At 41.4% G+C, this 26,259-nt stretch overlaps 1 protein-coding gene across 7 annotated transcripts in view; it reads left to right on the top strand.

The window, feature by feature from the left end:
• Nucleotides 1-5,084: 5,084 nt before the first annotated feature.
• Nucleotides 5,085-26,259, top strand: part of LOC139753122 (uncharacterized) — a 122,428-nt gene continuing 101,253 nt past the window's right edge. For 2 of the 7 annotated variants that reach the window (XM_071669231.1, XM_071669224.1), the window contains exons 1-2: nt 5,900-6,056; nt 11,936-12,277. In XM_071669231.1, coding sequence (XP_071525332.1) covers nt 12,077-12,277 — 201 coding nt within the window. In that variant the 5' untranslated portion in view covers nt 5,900-6,056; nt 11,936-12,076. Of the gene's footprint in view, nt 5,275-5,589; nt 5,608-5,819; nt 6,057-11,935; nt 12,278-26,259 lie in introns of those variants that run through there. The other 5 variants (XM_071669225.1, XM_071669226.1, XM_071669228.1 and 2 more) reach the window with 5 other exon arrangements.

Here is a 26,259-nt window from a genome sequence, read left to right as displayed (position 1 = left end):
TGTGTGAAAGAAGAAAGTTAAGAGTAAATGTGAATAAGAGCAAGGTTATTAGGTACAGTAGGGTTGAGGGTCAAGTCAATTGGGAGGTAAGTTTGAATGGAGAAAAACTGGAGGAAGTAAAGTGTTTCAGATATCTGGGAGTGGATCTGGCAGCGGATGGAACCATGGAAGCGGAAGTGGATCATAGGGTGGGGTAGGGGGCGAAAATCCTGGGAGCCTTGAAGAATGTGTGGAAGTCGAGAACATTATCTGGGAAAGCAAAAATGGGTATGTTTGAAGGAATAGTGGTTCCAACAATGTTGTATGGTTGCGAGGCGTGGGCTGTGGATAGAGTTGTGCGCAGGAGGGTGGATGTGCTGGAAATGAGATGTTTCAGGACAATGTGTGGTGTGAGGTGGTTTGATCGAGTAAGTAACGTAAGGGTAAGAGAGATGTTTGGAAATAAAAAGAGCGTGGTTGAGAGAGCAGAAGAGGGTGTTTTGAAATGGTTTGGGCACATGGAGAGAATGAGTGAGGAAAGATTGACCAAGAGGATATATGTGTCGGAGGTGGAGGGAACGAGGAGAAGAGGGAGACCAAATTGGAGGTGGAAAGATGGAGTGGAAAAGATTTTGTGTGATCGGGGCCTGAACATGCAGGAGGGTGAAAGGAGGACAAGGAATAAAGTGAATTGAATCGATATGGTATACCGGGGTTGACGTGCTGTCAGTGGATTGAATCAGGGCATGTGAAGCGTCTAGGGTAAACCATGGAAAGCTGTGTAGGTATGTATATTTGCGTGTGTGGACGTGTATGTATATACATGTGTATGGGGTGGGTTGGGCCATTTCTTTCGTCTGTTTCCTTGCGCTACCTCGCAAACGCGGGAGACAGCGGCAAAAAAAAAGTATATATATATATATATATATATATATATATATATATATATATATATATATATATATATATATATATATATATATATATTATATTTATATATATATATATATATATATATATATATATATATATATATATATATATATATATATATATATATATATAAACCATGGAAAGCTGTGTAGGAATGTATATTTGCGTGTGTGGACTTATGTATATACATGTGTATGGGGGTGGGTTGGGCCATTTCTTTCGTCTGTTTCCTTGCGCTACTTTGCAAACGCGGGAGACAGCGACAAAGCAAAAAATATATATATATATATATATAGAGAGATGCTCTGTGGAAGGTATTAAGAATATATGGTGTGGGAGGCAAGTTGTTAGAAGCAGTGAAAAGTTTTTATCGAGGTTGTAAGGCATGTGTACGGGTAGGAAGAGAGGAAAGTGTTTGGTTCTCAGTGAATGTAGGTTTGCGGCAGGGGTGTGTGATGTCTCCATGGTTGTTTAATTTGTTTATGGATGGGGTTGTTAGGGAGGTGAATGCAAGAGTTTTGGAAAGAGGGGCAAGTATGAAGTCTGTTGTGGATGAGAGAGCTTAGGAAGTGAGTCAGTTGTTGTTCGCTGATGATACACCGCTGGTGGCTGATTCATGTGAGAAACTGCAGAAGCTGGTGACGGAGTTTGGCAAAGTGTGTGAAAGAAGAAAGTTAAGAGTAAATGTGAATAAGAGCAAGGTTATTAGGTACAGTAGGGTTGAGGGTCAAGTCAATTGGGAGGTAAGTTTGAATGGAGAAAGACTGGAGGAAGTAAAGTGTTTTAGATATCTGGGAGTGGATCTGGCAGCGGATGGAACCATGGAAGCGGAAGTGGATCATAGGGTGGGGGAGGGGGCGAAAATCCTGGGAGCCTTGAAGAATGTGTGGAAGTCGAGAACATTATCTGGGAAAGCAAAAATGGGTATGTTTGAAGGAATAGTGGTTCCAACAATGTTGTATGGTTGCGAGGCGTGGGCTATCGACAGAGTTGTGCGCAGGAGGATGGATGTGCTGGAAATGAGATGTTTGAGGACAATGTGTGGTGTGAGGTGGTTTGATCGAGTAAGTAACGTAAGGGTAAGAGAGATGTGTGGAAATAAAAAGAGCGTGGTTGAGAGAGCAGAAGAGGGTGTTTTGAAATGGTTTGGGCACATGGAGAGAATGAGTAAGGAAAGATTGACCAAGAGGATATATGTGTCGGAGGTGGAGGGAACGAGGAGAAGTGGGAGACCAAATTGGATGTGGAAAGATGGTTTGAAAAAGATTTTGTGTGATCGGGGCCTGAACATGCAGGAGGGTGAAAGGAGGGAAGGAATAGAGTGAATTGGATCGATGTGGTATACCAGGGTTGACGTGCTGTCAGTGGATTGAATCAGGGCATTTGAAGCGTCTGGGGTAAACCATGGAAAGCTGTGTAGGTATGTATATTTACGTGTGTGGACGTGTATGTATATACATGTGTATGGGGGTGGGGTGGGCCATTTCTTTCGTCTGTTTCCTTGCGCTACCTCGCAAACGCGGGAGACAGCGACAAAGTATAATAAATAAATATAAATATATATATATATATATATATATATATATATATATATATATATATATATATATATATATATATATATATAACTGGTAAAGACTGATCAAACAATTTGTAGATTTTTCCTTTCATTTTCTTCTAGGAGCTTGAATTTTTATAACTTGGTTGTTAACTCCACTTAGGTTTTCCACTGACTGTACGATATCCATCAGCCTGCTTCAATATTCCTTAACATTATTATGTATAAAATATGTCCACTAATGAGCACTCGTTTCGAAAACAAGGCCATTACGGGTTGCCTACAGTTCATTGGCTGTCTGGCTTTTTCAGAACTTGCTTTGCAATTGTTCAGCAGTGATAACACTAACATCATAATTGTCGATGTTTATGTAATTGCCTTGTATAACCGGGGAAACTCTCTTACAATACCAAATGTAATTCATGTACTTGGAGCATCTTCACATGTTCCTGGTCATGTAGGAATCGAAGAAAGTTGTCAGTTATGCTCAACTGTCATTTAATTGTAGCCTTCATTACGGCTACTGCAGATTTGGGTAAGATATAAAAAGTTTTCACTTGTGACTGATATGCCTAGATTGTAGATCTATGATTTTGAATTATAGAAGTCTCATGGGAGGACAAATGATATCAAATATTATACAAAACGAATAAAGAATCCACAACTAACAGTCCTGAATTCAGTAGTCACATTTGCATGTGGTCGTGAGGAACTCAAAAAGGATAATCTGAATGTAAGAAAGATGTATTTGTCATATGAACCTGCGTTACAAAGCCATCTAATGATGAAAAATTACTTATACATAATTAATGAAGTGAATCGCGACCAACATGTTTTGAAAGTGAAATCGGTAAACAAGGAGTTGCGTTAATTTCAAGAGGCCAAACATGACATCTATGAAATGTTAGAAAGGTTAAGTCAGTAAGGAGATAGATTATGATTTTACCTGAAGTGGTAAATAATGTCGAGGAAACAAGTGGACAAAACTGAACTGAAGCGAAAAGTCGGTGAGTGGCTGAAATGCACTTTAAGAGATTGCTTCGTTACAGATTCTATGAATGCTTTATATAATGTCAATAAATTCAGTTTATGCATGCTACACGTTCAGGACAATCTCGAAAGGGGTTCATTGTATGATGCCATTGTCTGGAATTAGATTGTTAAAATGATAAACACTAACATGGCTACTTCACGAAATAACGGTGCATACGTCGAATCCTGTATATATTTCATGCGATCAATTAGTTAAAGATGGTCCCATTCATCCCCGTCTCAACCTACTCGAACACTCCTTACTCTCTAGATAAAGTCTCTGCTTCTGATAGCTTTCCTCCGACGCCATATACTCGTAACACTTTCCACAAAGCGTCTCTTATCAAAAGCTTTCTCTAGATGCACTAATACCACCTACAAATCCTTCAGTTTCTGTAAGTATTCATGCTAACATTTTCTAAATCAAAAACTTTATCCACACATCCACCACCACTCCCACAACCACATTGTTTCTCCCCAATCTGATATTCTGTACATGACTTCATCGTCTCAATCGCTAGTATTCCGTAGAACCTATCAGGTACACCCAATAGTCATACTTCTGTAATTCGGACACTTGCCTTTGTCCACACTATGGATACATTCGTTAAACTTGTGTTGTGTTGAAATGGTTTGGACATAAGGAGAGAATGAGCAAGGAGAGGTTGACAAAGAGGATATATGTGTCAGAGGTGGAGGGAAGAAAGAAGCGGGAGATCAAATTGGAGGTGCAAGGATGGAGTGAAACTGATTTTTAGCAATCGGGGCCTGGAACATACAGGAAAGTGCGCGGTATGCAAGGAATATAGTGAATTGGAACTGTGTGGTATACCGGGGTCGACGTGCTGTCGATAGACTGAACCAGGGCATGTGAAACATCTGAGGTAAACCATGGAAAGTTTTGTGGGGCCTGGATATGGAAAGGGAGCTGTGGTTACGGTACATAACACATGATAGCTAGAGACAGTGTGAATGAATGTGGCTTTTTTGTCTTTTCTTAGCTCTTCTTTTTTTTTTGGGGGGGGGGGGCGATATCATGTGGCGGGGTGGTGACGGATTTGGATGAAGGCAGTAAATATGAATATGTACATGACTGTATATGTATATCTCTGTGTTTGTATATGTATGTATGCGTTAAAATGTATAGGTATGTATATGCGCGTGTGTGGACAATTATGTATATACATGTGTGCGTTGGGCCATTCTTTCGTCTGTTTCCTTGTGCTACCTCGCTAACACGGGAAACAGCGATTAAATATAATGGATATATATATATATATATATATATATATATATATATATATATATATATATATATTATGTATAGAGAGAGAGAGAGAGAGAGAGAGAGAGAGAGAGAGAGAGAGAGAGAGAATTTTCATGAAATGACCTAGGTTAAGGCGTTCCCTTACTTTTGCCGTCCAAGGTAACAACATAAAGATGCCTCAACTCGATAAGATAATGAGGTTGTTTTAGGGTAATATATTGGGCAATTTTTTTTTTTTTTTTTTGCATATCAGTGACATGGAAGGTTGAAATATATCGTATCGTTCATATACGAATGATACAGCTATGATGGTACTAGGAAAAGATGTTGCCATAAATGATTTGGTGTTGAGTACCGGTTGATGATATTTTGTCATTTAACGCCATGATATGACCCTACTTATGAGTGGTTGGAAAGGATGTGTTTAAGTACACAGATGCTCTGAATGAAATGACTACTTTGTTAGTGCCCATACCAATAGCAGGCAAGTTTTGCAACGGTCAAGGTATTTCTTTTAAACATTATTTTATAGTAGGCTATATTGTTGTGTAATGTCATTATGATATAATTTTGTATAATTTTGATACGGTTATAATTCTCTGTGGTACTGTTTTATAATTTTGTAAAGTTTAGGTACAATGAATTTCCTTTTCATATTTTTGGGATGATAAACATTTATAGCACTTTGTCCTACGGTCTTTGTTTTGTCAGTTTCTTATTGCCCATATGATTATAGTTATTATCAATAGTAATAGTGGCATCATTCAGTACTAATAATGTTACTTAAATTTAGAACTAATGAAAATGGCACTTTTTTCCCGGAGATGTTATACATATGGTATGATATGTTGCTTTTATCTCATATTGTTTTATTGGAATTGTGCTGATGAGTTTCACATCCAAGTTTCTTCTGTCGTAAACTTTAATGATAGAAAGTTTGTCATGATTATTTCATTAAGGGTCGAAGCTTAACCAATCGTGTGCTAACATCGAATTATGAAAATGATTTAATTGACCAATTGATTTCAGATGACTTGACTTTAGCTCAGTTTTTAATTGCTCTTCTTATTCAGAAAGACTAAATTGCTAGTAATTGTGAATAAGAAAGGTTATCGGTATTTCAATAAATTTTACCGTGTGTTGATGATGCGAGTTAGTCCATACCTGAAACCGGACCCCAGAATCACCACTCTGGCTTGGGTGTACTGTAAATTTCTCGTAGCTCTACTTCCATCGTTGGTAAATTGATGTCAAAAAGTTGTTAAGTTCTTCATTGATCTTATAAAGGTACTGGTATTTGTGCAGTGTACATGTCTTTTTTTTTTTTAATCAATTTCCAGTTTGGTATGGTTTGCCTAAGTTTATAAGCATAGTTTGTTTTACCTGTCATCATGCTAAGTCAAACTCTATACTGCTGGATTGCTTTCATTTATGGATCAAACGTTTTTACCCAGCACTATTAAGGTCAGTTTTATTTGACGACTAATAGGCACCAATAGGTCAAACTTTAGGCCAGGTGTCAGTTTAGGGGCACCAAAGAAATGAATTATAGATTTGTTTGAATCGTATACTAATAGACTCCTATTACTAGTAGAAGTAATATGGACGGGGAGCCTGGTTTGTGAGGTAACAGTAAGTGAAGCAATAGTGTATTGTAAGTGATCCTGTGAGATCTCACTTGATTTCCTCCAGGGTCCGATATTTATTTTCATTCTGAATGTCAGATTTAAAGTATAACAAAGATATTAATTTCATTTTTATTCCATACTGGTTTTATGTGGTAGGAAGAAGTGAACACCCATACTGTACACTAGACATGATAAGAGAACAAACCAAGTTACAAGTTAATGCAAATAACGTTTAGATTCTTTTTTCAAATGACATTAGATATTCATTACATATAGGATGTTTGGGTCATTCTAGTGTGAGTTTTGTTAGGCTTCGACACAACTCACACTTAATTCTCTGGGTATTTTTCAAAGATTAGATTGGAGAGATGATTCTTGTATTTACCATGTATTACTAATACTTGGGATTGCCTCATGCCACAATCATAATCTTACAGTATTATTCTATGTTATACTGAATATCACAGTTTTTGTGAGGGTCTTTACTAAAGGAGCTTTTAGAAAGGCCATGGGCAAGCTAAGGATGTTTTCCTAGAAATTGGTTATGGTGGAATTATGAATAAAATGTCATATTTTCTTAAAATTGAATACAACCATTTTTTATTAAGAATGAATTTATGATATTGGACAACACAAAACAGCTTATAGCAGTGATCATGGAAGTTTTGTGTAAGGAAATGAATTACTGTACCTCTAGGGGCCCCTTGCCTACCATGGTTGTAAGTTGACAAGCTTAGAATAATGTATACCAATTTACTGACCACTGCATCAAGTTTTACGTATCCAATGTTTTCCATGGCACTAGCAAAATTTTATCTATTCTTTGGACTTGTGTGTATGTGGGCTGCTTGTGGCCCAGCCTAGTAGACCACCATTTCAAGGGAGAGGCAGGAATGTCATGACCCAGCAGTATTTTGAAGGACTGTTGAATGTGTCTGATAGAGTGGCAGGTCTTGGGTGAGTAAGGAAAGGTTGATAGAGGTGACTAAGTTGGAGATGGAAGGATGGAGTGAAAAAGATATTGAGCGGTCGGGGCCTAAACATGCAGGAGGGCGCAAGGCCTGCATAAAATGGAGTGAACTGGAGTAATGTGGTATAGTGGGGTTGACATACTCTGAATGGGCTGTACCAGGGAATTAGAAGTCTCTGGGGTAAACCATGGAAAGGTGTTTGGGGCTTGGTTGTGGATAAGGAGCTGCAGTTTCAGTGTATTACACATGACAGCTAGATATTGGATGTGAGTGAATGTGTCCTTTCTTTGTCTGTTCCTGGCACTACCATGCTAACATGGGAAATGTTGATAAAGTTTGAAAAGAAGGAAAAAATGAATGCTTAACCCCTTAGAATTTCTAGATGAATATTTATGCGAGTCAGACAATTCCTTCAGATGTGAATTGATTCAAGTTTCATACCTCTTTTTCAAGGCTGTACACCCAGCCTAGGTGGCTAACAAGGTGGCAGTGCATGATAATTTCTCAGTCAGTCATCTTCCTGCCATGCCAATCAGTACATTCTCATGAGTTCCATTGGAAGAAAATTGAGTAGCTCTTACTAGATTTAGAGGACCAGGTAGATCTTGAATTACCTGACAACGATGATCCATTGTCAGAACTTGTGGAGAGTGATATTCTGAACTCTAACTCTTCCTACTGTGAAAGTTGACCAAGATGAGGCAGGAGGTGTAGCTGGCAAAGGTGGAGGCAGTATTGCTTGTACTTACCTTGACATTACTGACTAACTGTGCAGCTGGTAATATTACAAGTTTCATAATTTTGCTGTTACAAAAAAATCAATGAATCACATTGATTTCAGCAATAGATTATTTATTATATGAAGTAAACATGATAATAATAATTTTTTTTTTTTTTTGATAGGTGATATAGACAAAAAACATGCACAGTGGCACCTCACTTGACAGTCATTACGCCCACATTATTTAAGCACATTCACAAAACCCCTGCATGTTATCTGAGTAAAGACAGTGTATGAAATATACTTCTGAAGTTATTTTTTCAGTTATATGAATATATAAAAAGATGTTCTGGAAGGAGGTAAATAAAGTGCGTAAGACAAGGGAGCAAATGGGAACTTCAGTGAAGGGCGCAAATGGGGAGGTGATAACAAGTAGTGGTGATGTGAGAAGGAGATGGAGTGAGTATTTTGAAGGTTTGTTGAATGTGTTTGATGATAGAGTGGCAGATATAGGGTGTTTTGGTCGAGGTGGTGTGCAAAGTGAGAGGGTTAGGGAAAATGATTTGGTTAACAGAGAAGAGGTAGTAAAAGCTTTGCGGAAGATGAAAGCCAGCAAGGCAGCAGGTTTTGATGGTATTGCAGTGGAATTTATTAAAAAAGGGGGAGACTGTATTGTTGACTGGTTGGTAAGGTTATTTAATGTATGTATGACTCATGGTGAGGTGCCTGAGGATTGGCGGAATGCGTGCATAGTGCCATTGTACAAAGGCAAATGGGATAAGAGTGAGTGCTCAAATTACAGAGGTATAAGTTTGTTGAGTATTCCTGGTAAATTATATGGGAGGGTATTGATTGAGAGGGTGAAGGGATGTACAGAGCATCAGATTGGGGAAGAGCAGTGTGGTTTCAGAAGTGGTAGAGGATGTGTGGATCAGGTGTTTGCTTTGAAGAATTTTTTTTTTTTTTTTTTATACTTTGTCGCTGTCTCCCGCGTTTGCGAGGTAGCGCAAGGAAACAGACGAAAGAAATGGCCCAACCCCCCCCATACACATGTACATACACACGTCCACACACGCAAATATACATACCTACACAGCTTTCCATGGTTTACCCCGGACGCTTCACATGCCTTGATTCAATCCACTGACAGCACGTCAACCCCTGTATACCACATCGCTCCAATTCACTCTATTCCTTGCCCTCCTTTCACCCTCCTGCATGTTCAGGCCCCGATCACACAAAATCCTTTTCACTCCATCTTTCCACCTCCAATTTGGTCTCCCTCTTCTCCTCGTTCCCTCCACCTCCGACACATATATCCTCTTGGTCAATCTTTCCTCACTCATTCTCTCCATGTGCCCAAACCATTTCAAAACACCCTCTTCTGCTCTCTCAACCACGCTCTTTTTATTTCCACACATCTCTCTTACCCTTACGTTACTTACTCGATCAAACCACCTCACACCACACATTGTCCTCAAACATCTCATTTCCAGCACATCCATCCTCCTGCGCACAACTCTATCCATAGCCCACGCCTCGCAACCATACAACATTGTTGGAACTACTATTCCTTCAAACATACCCATTTTTGCTTTCCGGGATAATGTTCTCGACTTCCACACATTTTTCAAGGCTCCCAAAATTTTCGCCCCCTCCCCCACCCTATGATCCACTTCCGCTTCCATGGTTCCATCCGCTGACAGATCCACTCCCAGATATCTAAAACACTTCACTTCCTCCAGTTTTTCACCATTCAAACTCACCTCCCAATTGACTTGACCCTCAACCCTACTGTACCTAATGACCTTGCTCTTATTCACATTTACTCTTAACTTTCTTCTTCCACACACTTTACCAAACTCCGTCACCAGCTTCTGCAGTTTCTCACATGAATCCGCCACCAGCGCTGTATCATCAGCGAACAACAACTGACTCACTTCCCAAGCTCTCTCATCCCCAACAGACTTTGAAGAATGTATGTGAGAAATACTTAGAAAAGCATATGGATTTGTATGTAGCATTTGTGGATCTGGAGAAGGCATATGATAGAGTTGATAGAGATGATCTGTGGAAGGTATTAAGAATATATGGTGTGGGAGGCAAGTTGTTAGAAGCAGTGAAAAGTTTTTATCGAGGATGTAAGGCATGTGTACGTGTAGGAAGAGAGGAAAGTGATTGGTTCTCAGTGAATGTAGGTTTGCGGCAGGGGTGTGTGATGTCTCCATGGTTGTTTAATTTGTTTATGGATGGGGTTGTTAGAGAGGTGAATGCAAGAGTTTTGGAAAGAGGGGCAAGTATGAAGTTTGTTGGGGATCAGAGAGCTTGGGAAGTGAGTCAGTTGTTGTTTGCTGATGATACAGCGCTGGTGGCTGATTCATGTGAGAAACTGCAGAAGCTGGTGACTGAGTTTGGTAAAGTGTGTGAAAGAAGAAAGTTAAGAGTAAATGTGAATAAGAGCAAGGTTATTAGGTACAGTAGGGTTGAGGGTCAAGTCAATTGGGAGGTGAGTTTGAATGGAGAAAAACTGGAGGAAGTGAAGTGTTTTAGATATCTGGGAGTGGATCTGGCAGCGGATGGAACCATGGAAGCGAAAGTGGATCATAGGGTGGGGGAGGGGGCGAAAATTCTGGGAGCCTTGAAGAATGTGTGGAAGTCGAGAACATTATCTGGGAAAGCAAAAATGGGTATGTTTGAAGGAATAGTGGTTCCAACAATGTTGTATGGTTGCGAGGCGTGGACTATGGATAGGGTTGTGCGCAGGAGGATGGATGTGCTGGAAATGAGATGTTTGAGGACAATGTGTGGTGTGAGGTGGTTTGATCGAGTAAGTAACGTAAGGGTGAGAGAGATGTGTGGAAATAAAAAGAGCGTGGTTGAGAGAGCAGAAGAGGGTGTTTTGAAATGGTTTGGGCACATGGAGAGAATGAGTGAGGAAAGATTGACCAAGAGGATATTGGAGGTGGAAAGATGGAGTGAAAAAGATTTTGTGTGATCGGGGCCTGAACATGCAGGAGGGTGAAAGGAGGGCAAGGAATAGAGTGAATTGGAGCGATGTGGTATACCGGGGCTGACGTGCTGTCAGTGGATTGAATCAAGGCATGTGAAGCGTCTGGGGTAAATCATGGAAAGCTGTGTAGGTATGTATATTTGCGTGTGTGGACGTATGTATATACATGTGTATGGGGGTGGGTTGGGCCATTTCTTTCGTCTGTTTCCTTGCTCTACCTCACAAACGCGGGAGACAACGACAAAGCAAAAAAAAAAAAAAAATGAATATATTTGCAGAGATAAATTTGGGTGCAATTTTTTGTAAATAATTTGAAAAACTGGAAATCACAGGGTTGGAAAGGAAACATAACATTACTCAGGGGTTCTGGGGGTTAATCCTCATTTGTCCTGTGCTCGTCTTACAGAGATAAACTTATAACATCAGATAACATATATCACTCTCCCTGCCCTTTGTTCCTGCCCGTTGGACATGGCATTCTCTGAGGTGGGAGAAGGCATTTGGAATTCTGTATCAGTAGATAGTGCTCATACCTCTTTTTGTTAAATGTTATGTGCTCTTGTTGATCATAGTAAAAGTTCATTTATTCAGAATGCTAGATAACAAATTTGAATTTTGGAAAATTATGAAGATTTAGGTTAATGACCTTAGTTTCATAGTGCAGTCATGTTTGTGGAACAGACATTTGTCCAGTGATTAGGTGTGAATAGGGATGCAACATAAGCAATGGCTTGGAACTTGTGTCTGTAAGGCTGAGTTGCCTGTAATAAAGTGCAGAACAATTTATGATTATCCCTCATCTTGCTTTTAGTAACATTATCATTTATTTGAAACAGGTTAAAGTACAACAGTGTCCTCACAGAATCTCAAGACTCATCGAAAACACTTGAGCTGATTGTAGGGGAAAATGGGCTGATCTGGACGTGATTTTATGTACTGGGAACTTTTTTCAATAATTTTAGACCAATAAGATCACCATGGACACCACAGAGTCCAGTGATGCCAAAGAGCAGGAGATGGATAGTGAGAAACAGGAGAAAGACCAGACAAGCAGTGAGAACAACCAGACAGCACAAAATGGTATGGTTTTAGAGGAAAAGGAGAGTTTACAAGCAAGATTAGAGGAGCTGCAAACTCTTTATGAGAAAACAAGGCATGAACTGGAGGCAGCACGTGAGGTAAGAGGGTATTAAGCCCTAAGTATTGCTCCCAGAGAGTGCTCTACCAACCCAGCTTTGGTGCTTTTTTTTCTTTAATTTATTTTCATTCAAATGTTATTAGGCTTCTCCTGAAGGTTTCATATTAAGAAGAAATCAAGTAGAAATATATGAAAATATTTGCCTACCTTATTGAATACAACTGAAGACATGATTGGGGCACTGAGCACTCATATGGATATACTGTAAGCATCCATATATTTTACCTCATGGAGAAGCAACAGGGAGTCATGAGGTAAATGATAGAAGCTGATGTTTTTTATTTTCAGCTTAATTCTCATACAGTGGTAATTTTCTGAATAATGCCATCTAGAAGTAAACTTAATTACTTTAACGGTTAAACCTCCTATAACTTTGCCTTAATTTTTGTTGTATTTCTATATATTCTTTATTTCATTATACTTTATCACTGTCTCCTGCGTCAGTGAGGTAGCGCAAGGAAACAGACGAATGAATGGTCCATATACGTCCACATGCACATATACATACCTGTACATTACAATATTTTTATTTATTATACTTTGTCGCTGTCTCCCGCGTTAGCAAAGTAACGCAAGGAAACAGAAGAAAGAATGGCCCAACTCACCCACATACACATGTATATACATACATGTCCACACATGCACATATACATACCTATACATCTCAACGTGTATATATATATATATATATATATATATATATATATATTTTTTTTTTTTTATACCTCGTCGCTGTCTCCCGCGTTTGCGAGGTAGCGCAAGGAAACAGACGAAAGAAATGGCCCAACCTCCCCCATACACATGTACATACACACGTCCACACACGCAAATATACATACCTACACAGCTTTCCATGGTTTACCCCGGACGCTTCACATGCCTTGATTCAATCCACTGACAGCACGTCAACCCCTGTATACCACATCGCTCCAATTCACTCTATTCCTTGCCCTCCTTTCACCCTCCTGCATGTTCAGGCCCCGATCACACAAAATCCTTTTCACTCCATCTTTCCACCTCCAATTTGGTCTCCCTCTTCTCCTCGTTCCCTCCACCTCCGACACATATATCCTCTTGGTCAATCTTTCCTCACTCATTCTCTCCATGTGCCCAAACCATTTCAAAACACCCTCTTCTGCTCTCTCAACCACGCTCTTTTTATTTCCACACATCTCTCTTACCCTTACGTTACTTACTCGATCAAACCACCTCACGCCACACATTGTCCTCAAACATCTCATTTCCAGCGCATCCATCCTCCTGCGAAAAACTCTATCCATAGCCCACGCCTCGCAACCATACAACATTGTTGGAACCACTATTCCTTCAAACATACCCATTTTTGCTTTCCGGGATAATGTTCTCGACTTCCACACATTTTTCAAGGCTCCCAAAATTTTCGCCCCCTCCCCCACCCTATGATCCACTTCCGCTTCCATGGTTCCATCCACTGACAGATCCACTCCCAGATATCTAAAACACTTCACTTCCTCCAGTTTTTCTCCATTCAAACTCACCTCCCAATTGACTTGACCCTCGACCCTACTGTACCTAATAACCTTGCTCTTATTCACATTTACTCTTATTTATTTACTCTTTATTATTATTTATTATTATACTTTGTCGCTGTCTCCCGCGTTTGCGAGGTAGCGCAAGGAAACAGACGAAAGAAATGGCCCAACCCCCCCCATACACATGTATATACATACGTCCATATATATGTGGGAGTATGTGATAGAGTGTAAGAAAGTAAATTCTCGATTAATATGGGTAAAACTGAAAGTTGATGGAGAGAGGTGGGTGATTATTGGTGCATATGCACCTGGGCATGAAAAGAAAGATCAAGAGAGGCAAGTGTTTTGGGAGCAGCTGAATGAGTGTGTTAGTGGTTTTGATGCACGAGACCGGGTTATAGTGATGGGTGATTTGAATGCAAAGGTGAGTAATGTGGCAGTTGAGGGAATAATTGGTATACATGGGGTGTTCAGTGTTGTAAATGGAAATGGTGAAGAGCTTGTAGATTTATGTGCTGAAAAAGGACTGATGATTGGGAATACCTGGTTTAAAAAGCGAGATATACATAAGTATACTTATGTAAGTAGGAGAGATGGCCAGAGAGCGTTATTGGATTACGTGTTAATTGACAGGCGTGCGAAAGAGAGACTTTTGGATGTTAATGTGCTGAGAGGTGCAACTGGAGGGATGTCTGATCATTATCTTGTGGAGGCTAAGGTGAAGATCTGTATGGGTTTTCAGAAAAGAAGAGTGAATGTTGGGGTGAAGAGGGTGGTGAGAGTAAGTGAGCTTGAGAAGGAGACCTGTGTGAGGAAGTACCAGGAGAGACTGAGTACAGAATGGAAAAAGGTGAGAACAATGGAAGCAAGGGGAGTGGGGGAGGAATGGGATGTATTTAGGGAATCAGTGATGGATTGCGCAAAAGATGCTTGTGGCATGAGAAGAGTGGGAGGTGGGTTGATTAGAAAGGGTAGTGAGTGGTGGGATGAAGAAGTAAGAGTATTAGTGAAAGAGAAGAGAGAGGCATTTGGACGATTTTTGCAGGGAAAAAATGCAATTGAGTGGGAGATGTATAAAAGAAAGAGACAGGAGGTCAAGAGGAAGGTGCAAGAGGTGAAAAAAAAGGGCAAATGAGAGTTGGGGTGAGAGAGTATCATTAAATTTTAGGGAGAATAAAAAGATGTTCTGGAAGGAGGTAAATAAAGTGCGTAAGACAAGGGAGCAAATGGGAACTTCAGTGAAGGGCGCAAATGGGGAGGTGATAACAAGTAGTGGTGATGTGAGAAGGAGATGGAGTGAGTATTTTGAAGGTTTGTTGAATGTGTTTGATGATAGAGTGGCAGATATAGGGTGTTTTGGTCAAGGTGGTGTGCAAAGTGAGAGGGTTAGGGAAAATGATTTGGTAAACAGAGAAGAGGTAGTGAAAGCTTTGCGGAAGATGAAAGCCGGCAAGGCAGCAGGTTTGGATGGTATTGCAGTGGAATTTATTAAAAAAGGGGGTGACTGTATTGTTGACTGGTTGGTAAGGTTATTTAATGTATGTATGACTCATGGTGAGGTGCCTGAGGATTGGCGGAATGCATGCATAGTGCCATTGTACAAAGGCAAAGGGGATAAGAGTGAGTGCTCAAATTACAGAGGTATAAGTTTGTTGAGTGTTCCTGGTAAATTATATGGGAGGGTATTGATTGAGAGGGTGAAGGGATGTACAGAGCATCAGATTGGGGAAGAGCAGTGTGGTTTCAGAAGTGGTAGAGGATGTGTGGATCAGGTGTTTGCTTTGAAGAATGTATGTGAGAAATACTTAGAAAAGCAAATGGATTTGTATGTAGCATTTATGGATCTGGAGAAGGCATATGATAGAGTTGATAGAGATGCTCTGTGGAAGGTATTAAGAATATATGGTGTGGGAGGAAAGTTGTTAGAAGCAGTGAAAAGTTTTTATCGAGGATGTAAGGCATGTGTACGTGTAGGAAGAGAGGAAAGTGATTGGTTCTCAGTGAATGTAGGTTTGCGGCAGGGGTGTGTGATGTCTCCATGGTTGTTTAATTTGTTTATGGATGGGGTTGTTAGGGAGGTAAATGCAAGAGTTTTGGAAAGAGGGGCAAGTATGAAGTCTGTTGGGGATGAGAGAGCTTGGGAAGTGAGTCAGTTGTTGTTCGCTGATGATACAGTGCTGGTGGCTGATTCATGTGAGAAACTGCAGAAGCTGGTGACTGAGTTTGGTAAAGTGTGTGGAAGAAGAAAGTTAAGAGTAAATGTGAATAAGAGCAAGGTTATTAGGTACAGTAGGGTTGAGGGTCAAGTCAATTGGGAGGTGAGTTTGAATGGAGAAAAACTGGAGGAAGTGAAGTGTTTTAGATATCTGGGAGTGGATCTGAGAGCGGATGGAACCATGGAAGCGGAAGTGGATCATAGGGTGGGGGAGGGGGCGAAAATTCTGGGGGCCTTGAAGAATGTGTGGAAGTCGAGAACATTATCTCGGAAAGCAAAAATGGGTATGTTTGAAGGAATAGTGGTTCCAACAATGTTGTATGGTTGCGAGGCGTGGGCTATGGATAGAGTTGTGCACAGGAGGATGGATGTGCTGGAAATGAGATGTTTGAGGACAATGTGTGGTGTGAGGTGGTTTGATCGAGTGAGTAACGTAAGGGTAAGAGAGATGTGTGGAAATAAAAAGAGCGTGGTTGAGAGAGCAGAAGAGGGTGTTTTGAAGTGGTTTGGGCACATGGAGAGAATGAGTGAGGAAAGATTGACCAAGAGGATATATGTGTCGGAGGTGGAGGGAACGAGGAGAAGAGGGAGACCAAATTGGAGGTGGAAAGATGGAGTGAAAAAGATTTTGTGTGATCGGGGCCTGAACATGCAGGAGGGTGAAAGGAGGGCAAGGAATAGAGTGAATTGGAGCAATGTGGTATACCGGGGTTGACGTGCTGTCAGTGGATTGAATCAAGGCATGTGAAGCGTCTGGGGTAAACCATGGAAAGCTGTGTAGGTATGTATATTTGCGTGTGTGGACGTATGTATATACATGTGTATGGGGGGGGTTGGGCCATTTCTTTCGTCTGTTTCCTTGCGCTACCTCGGAAACGCGGGAGACAGCGACAAAGTATAAAAAAAAAAAAAAAAAAAAAAAAAATATATATATATATATATATATATATATATATATATATATATATATATATATATATATTGTACAAAGGCAAAGGGGATAAGAGTGAGTGCTCAAATTACAGAGGTATAAGTTTGTTGAGTATTCCTGGTAAATTATATGGGAGGGTATTGATTGAGAGGGTGAAGGCATGTACAGAGCATCAGATTGGGGAAGAGCAGTGCGGTTTCAGAAGTGGTAGAGGATGTGTGGATCAGGTGTTTGCTTTGAAGAATGTATGTGAGAAATACTTAGAAAAGCAAATGGATTTGTATGTAGCATTTATGGATCTGGAGAAGGCATATGATAGAGTTGATAGAGATGCTCTGTGGAAGGTATTAAGAATATATGGTGTGGGAGGCAAGTTGTTAGAAGCAGTGAAAAGTTTTTATCGAGGATGTAAGGCATGTGTACGTGTAGGAAGAGAGGAAAGTGATTGGTTCTCAGTGAATGTAGGTTTGCGGCAGGGGTGTGTGATGTCTCCATGGTTGTTTAATTTGTTTATGGATGGGGTTGTTAGGGAGGTAAATGCAAGAGTCCTGGAAAGAGGGGCAAGTATGAAGTCTGTTGGGGATGAGAGAGCTTGGGAAGTGAGTCAGTTGTTGTTCGCTGATGATACAGCGCTGGTGGCTGATTCATGTGAGAAACTGCAGAAGCTGGTGACTGAGTTTGGTAAAGTGTGTGAAGAAGAAAGTTAAGAGTAAATGTGAATAAGAGCAAGGTTATTAGGTACAGTAGGGGTGAGGGTCAAGTCAATTGGGAGGCGAGTTTGAATGGAGAAAAACTGGAGGAAGTGAAGTGTTTTAGATATCTGGGAGTGGATCTGGCAGCGGATGGAACCATGGAAGCGGAAGTGGATCATAGGGTGGGGGAGGGGGCGAAAATTCTGGGGGCCTTGAAGAATTTGTGGAAGTCGAGAACATTATCTCGGAAAGCAAAAATGGGTATGTTTGAAGGAATAGTGGTTCCAACAATGTTGTATGGTTGCGAGGCGTGGGCTATGGATAGAGTTGTGCGCAGGAGGATGGATGTGCTGGAAATGAGATGTTTGAGGACAATGTGTGGTGTGAGGTGGTTTGATCGAGTGAGTAACGTAAGGGTAAGAGAGATGTGTGGAAATAAAAAGAGCGTGGTTGAGAGAGCAGAAGAGGGTGTTGTGAAGTGGTTTGGGCACATGGAGAGGATGAGTGAGGAAAGATTGACCAAGAGGATATATGTGTCGGAGGTGGAGGGAGCAAGGAGAAGAGGGAGACCAAATTGGAGGTGGAAAGATGGAGTGAAAAAGATTTTGTGTGATCGGGGCCTGAACATGCAGGAGGGTGAAAGGAGGGCAAGGAATAGAGTGAATTGGAGCGATGTGGTATACCGGGGTTGACGTGCTGTCAGTGGATTGAATCAAGGCATGTGAAGCGTCTGGGGTAAACCATGGAAAGCTGTGTAGGTATGTATATTTGCGTGTGTGGAAGTATGTATATACATGTGTATGGGGGGGGGTTGGGCCATTTCTTTCGTCTGTTTCCTTGCGCTACCTCGCAAACGCGGGAGACAGCGACAAAGTATAAAAAAAAAAATATATATATATATATATATATTTTTTTTTTTTTTTTTTTTATACTTTGTCGCTGTCTCACGGGTTTGCGAGGTAGCGCGAGGAAACAGACAAAAGAAATGGCCCAACCCCCATACACACGTACATACACACGTCCACACACGCAAATATACATACCTACACAGCTTTCCATGGTTTACCCCAGACGCTTCACATGCCTTGATTCAATCCACTGACAGCACGTCAACCCCTGTATACCACATCGCTCCAATTCACTCTATTCCTTGCCCTCCTTTCACCCTCCTGCATGTTCAGGCCCCGATCACACAAAATCTTTTTCACTCCATCTTTCCACCTCCAATTTGGTCTCCCTCTTCTCCTCGTTCCCTCCACCTCCGACACATATATCCTCTTGGTCAATCTTTCCTCACTCATTCTCTCCATGTGCCCAAACCATTTCAAAACACCCTCTTCTGCTCTCTCAACCACGCTCTTTTTATTTCCACACATCTCTCTTACCCTTACGTTACTTACTCGATCAAACCACCTCACACCACACATTGTCCTCAAACATCTCATTTCCAGCACATCCATCCTCCTGCGCACAACTCTATCCATAGCCCACGCCTCGCAACCATACAACATTGTTGGAACCACTATTCCTTCAAACATACCCATTTTTGCTTTCCGAGATAATGTTCTCGACTTCCACACATTTTTCAAGGCTCCCAAAATTTTCGCCCCCTCCCCCACCCTATGGTCCACTTCCGCTTCCATGGTTCCATCCGCTGACAGATCCACTCCCAGATATCTAAAACACTTCACTTCCTCCAGTTTTTCTCCATTCAAACTCACCTCCCAATTGACTTGACCCTCAACCCTACTGTACCTAATAACCTTGCTCTTATTCACATTTACTCTTAACTTTCTTCTTCCACACACTTTACCAAACTCAGTCCCCAGCTTCTGCAGTTTCTCACATGAATCAGCCGCCAGCGCTGTATCATCAGCGAACAACAACTGACTCACTTCCCAAGCTCTCTCATCCCCAACAGACTTCATACTTGCCCCTCTTTCCAGGACTCTTGCATTTACCTCCCTAACAACCCCATCCATAAACAAATTAAACAACCATGGAGACATCACACACCCCTGCCGCAAACCTACATTCACTGAGAACCAATCACTTTCCTCTCTTCCTACACGTACACATGCCTACCAATCACTTTCCTCTCTTCCTACACGTACACATGCCTTACATCCTCGATAAAAACTTTTCACTGCTTCTAACAACTTGCCTCCCACACCATATATTCTTAATACCTTCCACAGAGCATCTCTATCAACTCTATCATATGCCTTCTCCAGATCCATAAATGCTACATACAAATCCATTTGCTTTTCTAAGTATTTCTCACATACATTCTTCAAAGCAAACACCTGATCCACACATCCTCTACCACTTCTGAAACCGCACTGCTCTTCCCCAATCTGATGCTCTGTACATGCCTTCACCCTCTCAATCAATACCCTCCCATATAGTTTACCAGGAATACTCAACAAACTTATACCTCTGTAATTTGAGCACTCACTCTTATCCCCTTTGCCTTTGTACAATGGCACTATGCACGCATTCCGCCAATCCTCAGGCACCTCACCATGAGTCATACATACATTAAATAACCTTACCAACCAGTCAACAATACAGTCACCCCCTTTTTTAATAAATTCCACTGCAATACCATCCAAACCTGCTGCCTTGCCGGCTTTCATCTTCCGCAAAGCTTTTACTACCTCTTCTCTGTTTACCAAATCATTTTCCCTAACCCTCTCACTTTGCACACCACCTCGACCAAAACACCCTATATCTGCCACTCTGTCATCAGACACATTCAACAAACCTTCAAAATACTCATTCCATCTCCTTCTCACATCACCACTACTTGTTATCACCTCCCCATTTACGCCCTTCACTGAAGTTCCCATTTGCTCCCTTGTCTTACGCACCCTATTTACCTCCTTCCAGAACATCTTTTTATTCTCCCTAAAATTTACTGATAGTCTCTCACCCCAACTCTCATTTGCCCTTTTTTTCACCTCTTGCACCTTTCTCTTGACCTCCTGTCTCTTTCTTTTATACTTCTCCCACTCAATTGCATTTTTTCCCTGCAAAAATCGTCCAAATGCCTCTCTCTTCTCTTTCACTAATACTCTTACTTCTTCATCCCACCACTCACTACCCTTTCTAAACAGCCCACCTCCCACTCTTCTCATGCCACAAGCATCTTTTGCGCAATCCATCACTGATTCCCTAAATACATCCCATTCCTCCCCCACTCCCCTTACTTCCATTGTTCTCACCTTTTTCCATTCTGTACACAGTCTCTCCTGGTACTTCCCCACACAGGTCTCCTTCCCAAGCTCACTTACTCTCACCACCTTCTTCACCCCAACATTCACTCCTCTTTTCTGAAAACCCATACTAATCTTCACCTTAGCCTCCACAAGATAATGATCAGACATCCCTCCAGTTGCACCTCTCAGCACATTAACATCCAAAAGTCTCTCTTTCGCACGCCTGTCAATTAACACGTAATCCAATAACGCTCTCTGGCCATCTCTCCTACTAACATAAGTATACTTATGTATATCTCGCTTTTTAAACCAGGTATTCCCAATCATCAGTCCTTTTTCAGCACATAAATCTACAAGCTCTTCACCATTTCCATTTACAACACTGAACACCCCATGCATACCAATTATTCCCTCAACTGCCACATTACTCACCTTTGCATTCAAATCACCCATCACTATAATATCTTTCTCTTTCTTTCATACTATTCGCCATTTCCCGCGTTAGCAAGGTAGCGTCAAGAACAGAGGACTGGGCCTCTGAGGGAATATCCTCACCTGGCCTCGTTCTCTGTTCCTTCTTTTGGAAAATCAAAAAAAAAACGAGAGGGGAGGATTTCCAGCCCCCCGCTCCCTTCCCTTTTAGTCGCCTTCTACGTCACGCAGGGAATACGTGGGAAGTATTCTTTCTCCCCTATCCCCAGGGATAATATAATATATATATATATATATATATATATAATATAATATAATAAATAATATACACAGACATATACATATATACACACGTACATAATTCATACTGTCTGCCCTTATTCATTCCCGTCGCCACCCTGCCACACATGAAATGAAAACCCCCTCCCACATGTGTGCGAGGTAGCGCTAGGAAAAGACAACAAAGACCACATTCGTTCACACTCAGTCTCTAGCTGTCATGTGTAATGCACCGAAACCACAGCTCCCTTTCCACATGCAGGCTCCACAGAACTTTCTATGGTTTACCCCAGACTCTTCACATGCCCTGGTTCAATCCATTGACAGCACGTCAACCCCGGTATGCCACATCGTTCCAATTCACTATTCCTTCCACGCCTTTCACCCTTTTGCATGTTCAGGCCCCGATCACTCAAAATCTTTTTCACTCCATCTTTCCACCTTCAATTTGGTCTCCTACTTCTCCTCGTTCCCTCCACTCTACAGATAGAGTTGTGAGGAGGAGGGTGGATGTGGTGGAAATGAGATGTTTGAGGACAATATGTGGTGTGAGGTGGTTTGATAGAGTAAGTAATGAAAGGGCAAGAGAGATGTGTGGTAATAAAAAGAGTGTTTTGAAATGGTTTCGTCACATGGAGAGAATGAGTAAGGAAAGATTGACAAAGAGGATATATGTGTCAGAAGTGGAGGGAACGAGGAGAAGTGGATGACCAAATTGGAGGTGGAAAGATGGAGTGAAAAAGATTTTGAGTGATCGGCACCTGAACATGCAGGAGGGTGAAAGGCGTGCAAGGAATAGAGTGAATTGGAACGATGTGGTATATTGGGGTTGACGTGCTGTCAATGGATTGAATCAGGGCATGTGAAGCGTCTAGGGTAAACCATGGAAAGTTTTGAGGGGCCTGGATGTGGAAAGGGAGGTGTGGTTTCAGTCAATTATACATGACAGCTAGAGACTGAGTGTGAACGAATGTGGCCTTTGTTGTCTTTTCCTAGCACTACCTCACGCACGTGTGGAGGAGGGTGGTTGTTATTTCATGTGTGGCGGGGTGGCGATGGCAGTGAATAAAGACAGACAGTATAGATTATGTACATGTGTATATATGTATCGCTACCTCGCTAATGCGGGAGATAGTGACAAAGCAAAAGAAATAGATATATGAGTATATATGTATATGTCTGTGTGTGTATATATATGTATACGTTGAGATGTATAGGTATGTAAATGTGCATGTGTGGACGTGTATGTGGGTGGGTTGGGCCATTCTTTCATCTGTTTCCTTGCGCTACCTCACAAGTGTTTTGGGAGCAGCTGTGAGTGTGTTAGTAGTTTTGATGCATGAGACCAGGTTATAATGATGGGTGATTTGAAATCAAAGGTTAGTAATGTGGCAGTTGAGGGAATAATTGGAGTACATGGCATGTTCAGTGTTGTAATTGGATATGGTGAAGAGCTTGTAGATTTGTGTGCTGAAAAAGGACTGGTGATTAGGAATACATGGTTTAACAAAAGAGATATACATAAATATATGTATGTAAGAAGGAGAGATGGCCAGAGAGTGTTATTGGATTACGTGTTAATTGATTGGAGCATGAAAGAGAGACTTTTGGATGTTAATGTGCTGAGAGGTGCAAATGGAGGGATGTCTGATCATTGTCTTGTGGAGGCAAAGGTGAAGATTTGTAGAGGTTTTCAAAAAAAGAAAAGAGAATGTTGGGGTGAAGAGAGTGGTGATAGTAAGTGAGCTTGGGAAGGAGACTTGTGTGAGGAAGTATCAGGAAAGACTGAGTGCAGAATGGAAAAAGGTGAGAGCATAGGACATAAGGGGAGTTGGGGAGGAATGGGATGTATTTAGGGAAGCAGTGATGGCTTGCACAAAAGATGCTTGTGGTATGAGAAGCGTGGGAGGTGGGGAGATTAGAAAGGGTAGGGAGTGGTGGGATGAAGAAGTAAGATTATTAGTGAAAGAGAAGAGAGAGGCATTTGGACAATTTTTGCAGGGAAATAGTGCAGATGACTGGGAGACATATAAAAGAGGCAGGAGGTCAAGAGAAACATGCAAGAGGTGAAAAAGAGGCCAAATGAGAGTTGTGTTGAGAGAGTATCATTAAATTTTATGGAGAATAAAAAGATGTTTTGGAAGGAGGTAAATAAAGTGCATAAGACAAGAGAACAAATGGGAACATCAGTGAAGGGGGCTAATGGGTAGGTAATAACAAGTAGTGGTGATGTGAGAGGGAGATGGAATGAGTATTTTGAAGGTTTGTTGAATGTGGTAGTTGATAGAGTGGCAGGTATAGGGTGTTTTGGTCGAGGTGGTGTGTGAAGTGAAGAGAGTTAGGGAGAATGATCTGGTAAACAGAGAAGTGGTAGTGAAAGCTTTGCGGAAGATGAAAGCCTGGAAGGTGGCGGGTTTGGATGGTATTGCAGTGGAATTTATCAAAAATGTGGGTGACTGTTGTTGACTGGTTGGTAAGGATATTTAATGTATGTATGTTTCATGGTGAATTGCCTGAGGATTGGCGGAATGCATGCATAGTGCCATTGTACAAAGGCAAAGGGGATAAAGGGGAATGTTCAAATTACGGAGGTATAAGTTTGAGTATTCCTGGGAAATTGTATGGGAGGGTATTGATGGAGAGGGTCAAGGCATGTACAGAGCATCAGATTGGGGAAGAGCAGTGTGGTTTCAGAAGTGGTGGAGGATGTGTGGATCAGTTGTTTGCTTTGAAGATTGTATGTGAGAAATACCTAGAAAAGCAAATGGATTTGTATGTAGCATTTATAGATCTGGAGAAGGCATATGATAGAGTTGATAGAGATGCTCTGTGGAAGGTATTAAGAATGTATGGTGTGGGAGGCAAGTTGCTAGAAGCATTGAAAAGTTTTTATCAAAGATGTAAGGCATGTGTATGAGTAGGAAGATAGGAAAGTGATTGGTTTACATTGAATGTCGGTTTGTGGCAGAGGTGCGTGATATCCCCATGGTTGTTTAATTTTTTGTGGATGGGGTTGCTAGGGAGGTGAATGCAAGAGTTTTGGAAAGAGGGGCAAGTATGCAGTCTGTTGTGGATGAGAGGGCTTGGGAAGTGAGTCATTTGTTGTTCACTGATGATACAGCACTGGTGGCTGATTCGGGTGAGAAACTGCAGAAGCTGGTGACTGAGTTTGGTACAGTGTGTGAAAGAAGAAAGCTGAGAGTAAATGTAAATAAGAGCAAGGTTATTAGGTTCAGTAGGATTGGGGGACAAGTCAGTTGGGAGGTAAGTTTGAATGGAGAAAACCTGGAGGATATGAAGTGTTTTAGATATATGGGAGGGGATTTGTCATCGGATGGAACCATGGAAGCGGAAGTGAGTCACAGGGTGGGGGCAAAAGTTCTGGGAGAGTTGAAAAATGTGTGGAAGGTGAGAACATTATCCCGGAAAGCAAAAATGGGCATGTTTGAAGGAATAGTGGTTCCAACAATGTTGTGGTTGCGAGGCGTGGACTATAGATAGGATTGTGCGGAGGACGGTGGATGTGTTGGAAATGAGATGTTTGAGGACGATATGTGGTGTGAGGTGGTTTGATCGAGTAAGTAATGAAAGGGTAAGAGAGATGTGTAGTAATATAAAGAATGTGGTTGAGAGAGTAGAAGAGGGTGTTTTGAAATGGTTTGGTCACATGGAAAGAATGGATGAGGAAAGATCGACAAAGAGGATATGTCAGAGGTGGAGGGAACGAGGAGAAGTGGGAGACCAAATTGGAGATGGAAAGATGGAGTGAAAAAGATTTTGAGCGATTAGGGCCTGGACATGCAGGAGGGTGAAAAGCGTGTAGGGAATTGAGTGAATTGGAATGATTCGGTATACCGGGGTCGATGTGCTGTCAGTGGATTGAACCAGGGCATGTGAAGCATCTGGGGTAAACCATGGAAAGTTTTGTGGGGCCTGGGTGTGGAAAGGGAGCTGTGGTTTCGGTGCATTACACATGACAGCTAGAGACTGAATGTGAAGAAATGTGGCCTTTGTTGTCTTTTCCTAGCGCTACCTCACACGCATGTGGGGGAGGGGGTTGTCATTTCATGGTTGGCAGATAGCGATGGGAATGAATAAGGGCAGGAAGTATGAATTATGTACATGTGTATATATGGATATGTCTGTGTATGTATATATATGTATACGTTGAAATATATAGGTATGTATATGTATGTGGACGTGTATGTATATACATGTTTATGTGGGTGGGTTGGGCCATTCTATCGTCTGTTTCCTTGTGCTACCTTGCTATTGCGGGAGACAGCGACAAAGTAGAATAGAATAGAATGTATATACTCAGTCCATTTCCCTCTCACTTCACCACTACTTATCATTACCTCCCCATTTGCCCACTTCACTGATGATCCCATTTGTTCTCGTGTCTTATGCACTTTATTTACCTCCTTCCAAAGCATCTTTTTATTCTCCCTAAAATTTAATGGTACGCTCTCACTCCAACTCTCATTTGCCCTCTTTTTTACCATTTGCACCTTTCTCTTGACTTCTTACCTCTTCCTTTTATACATCTCCCAGTCATTTGCACTATTTCCCTGCAAAAATCGTCCAAATGCCTCTCTCTTCTCTTTCACTAACAATCTTACTTCATCCCATCACTCACTACCCTTTCTAATCTGCCCACCTGCCACCTTTCTCATGC

The sequence above is a fragment of the Panulirus ornatus genome, chromosome 14 (assembly GCF_036320965.1).
Source record: "Panulirus ornatus isolate Po-2019 chromosome 14, ASM3632096v1, whole genome shotgun sequence".
Classification (NCBI taxonomy): domain Eukaryota; kingdom Metazoa; phylum Arthropoda; class Malacostraca; order Decapoda; family Palinuridae; genus Panulirus; species Panulirus ornatus.
This window is presented reverse-complemented; position numbering and strand designations above follow the sequence as displayed.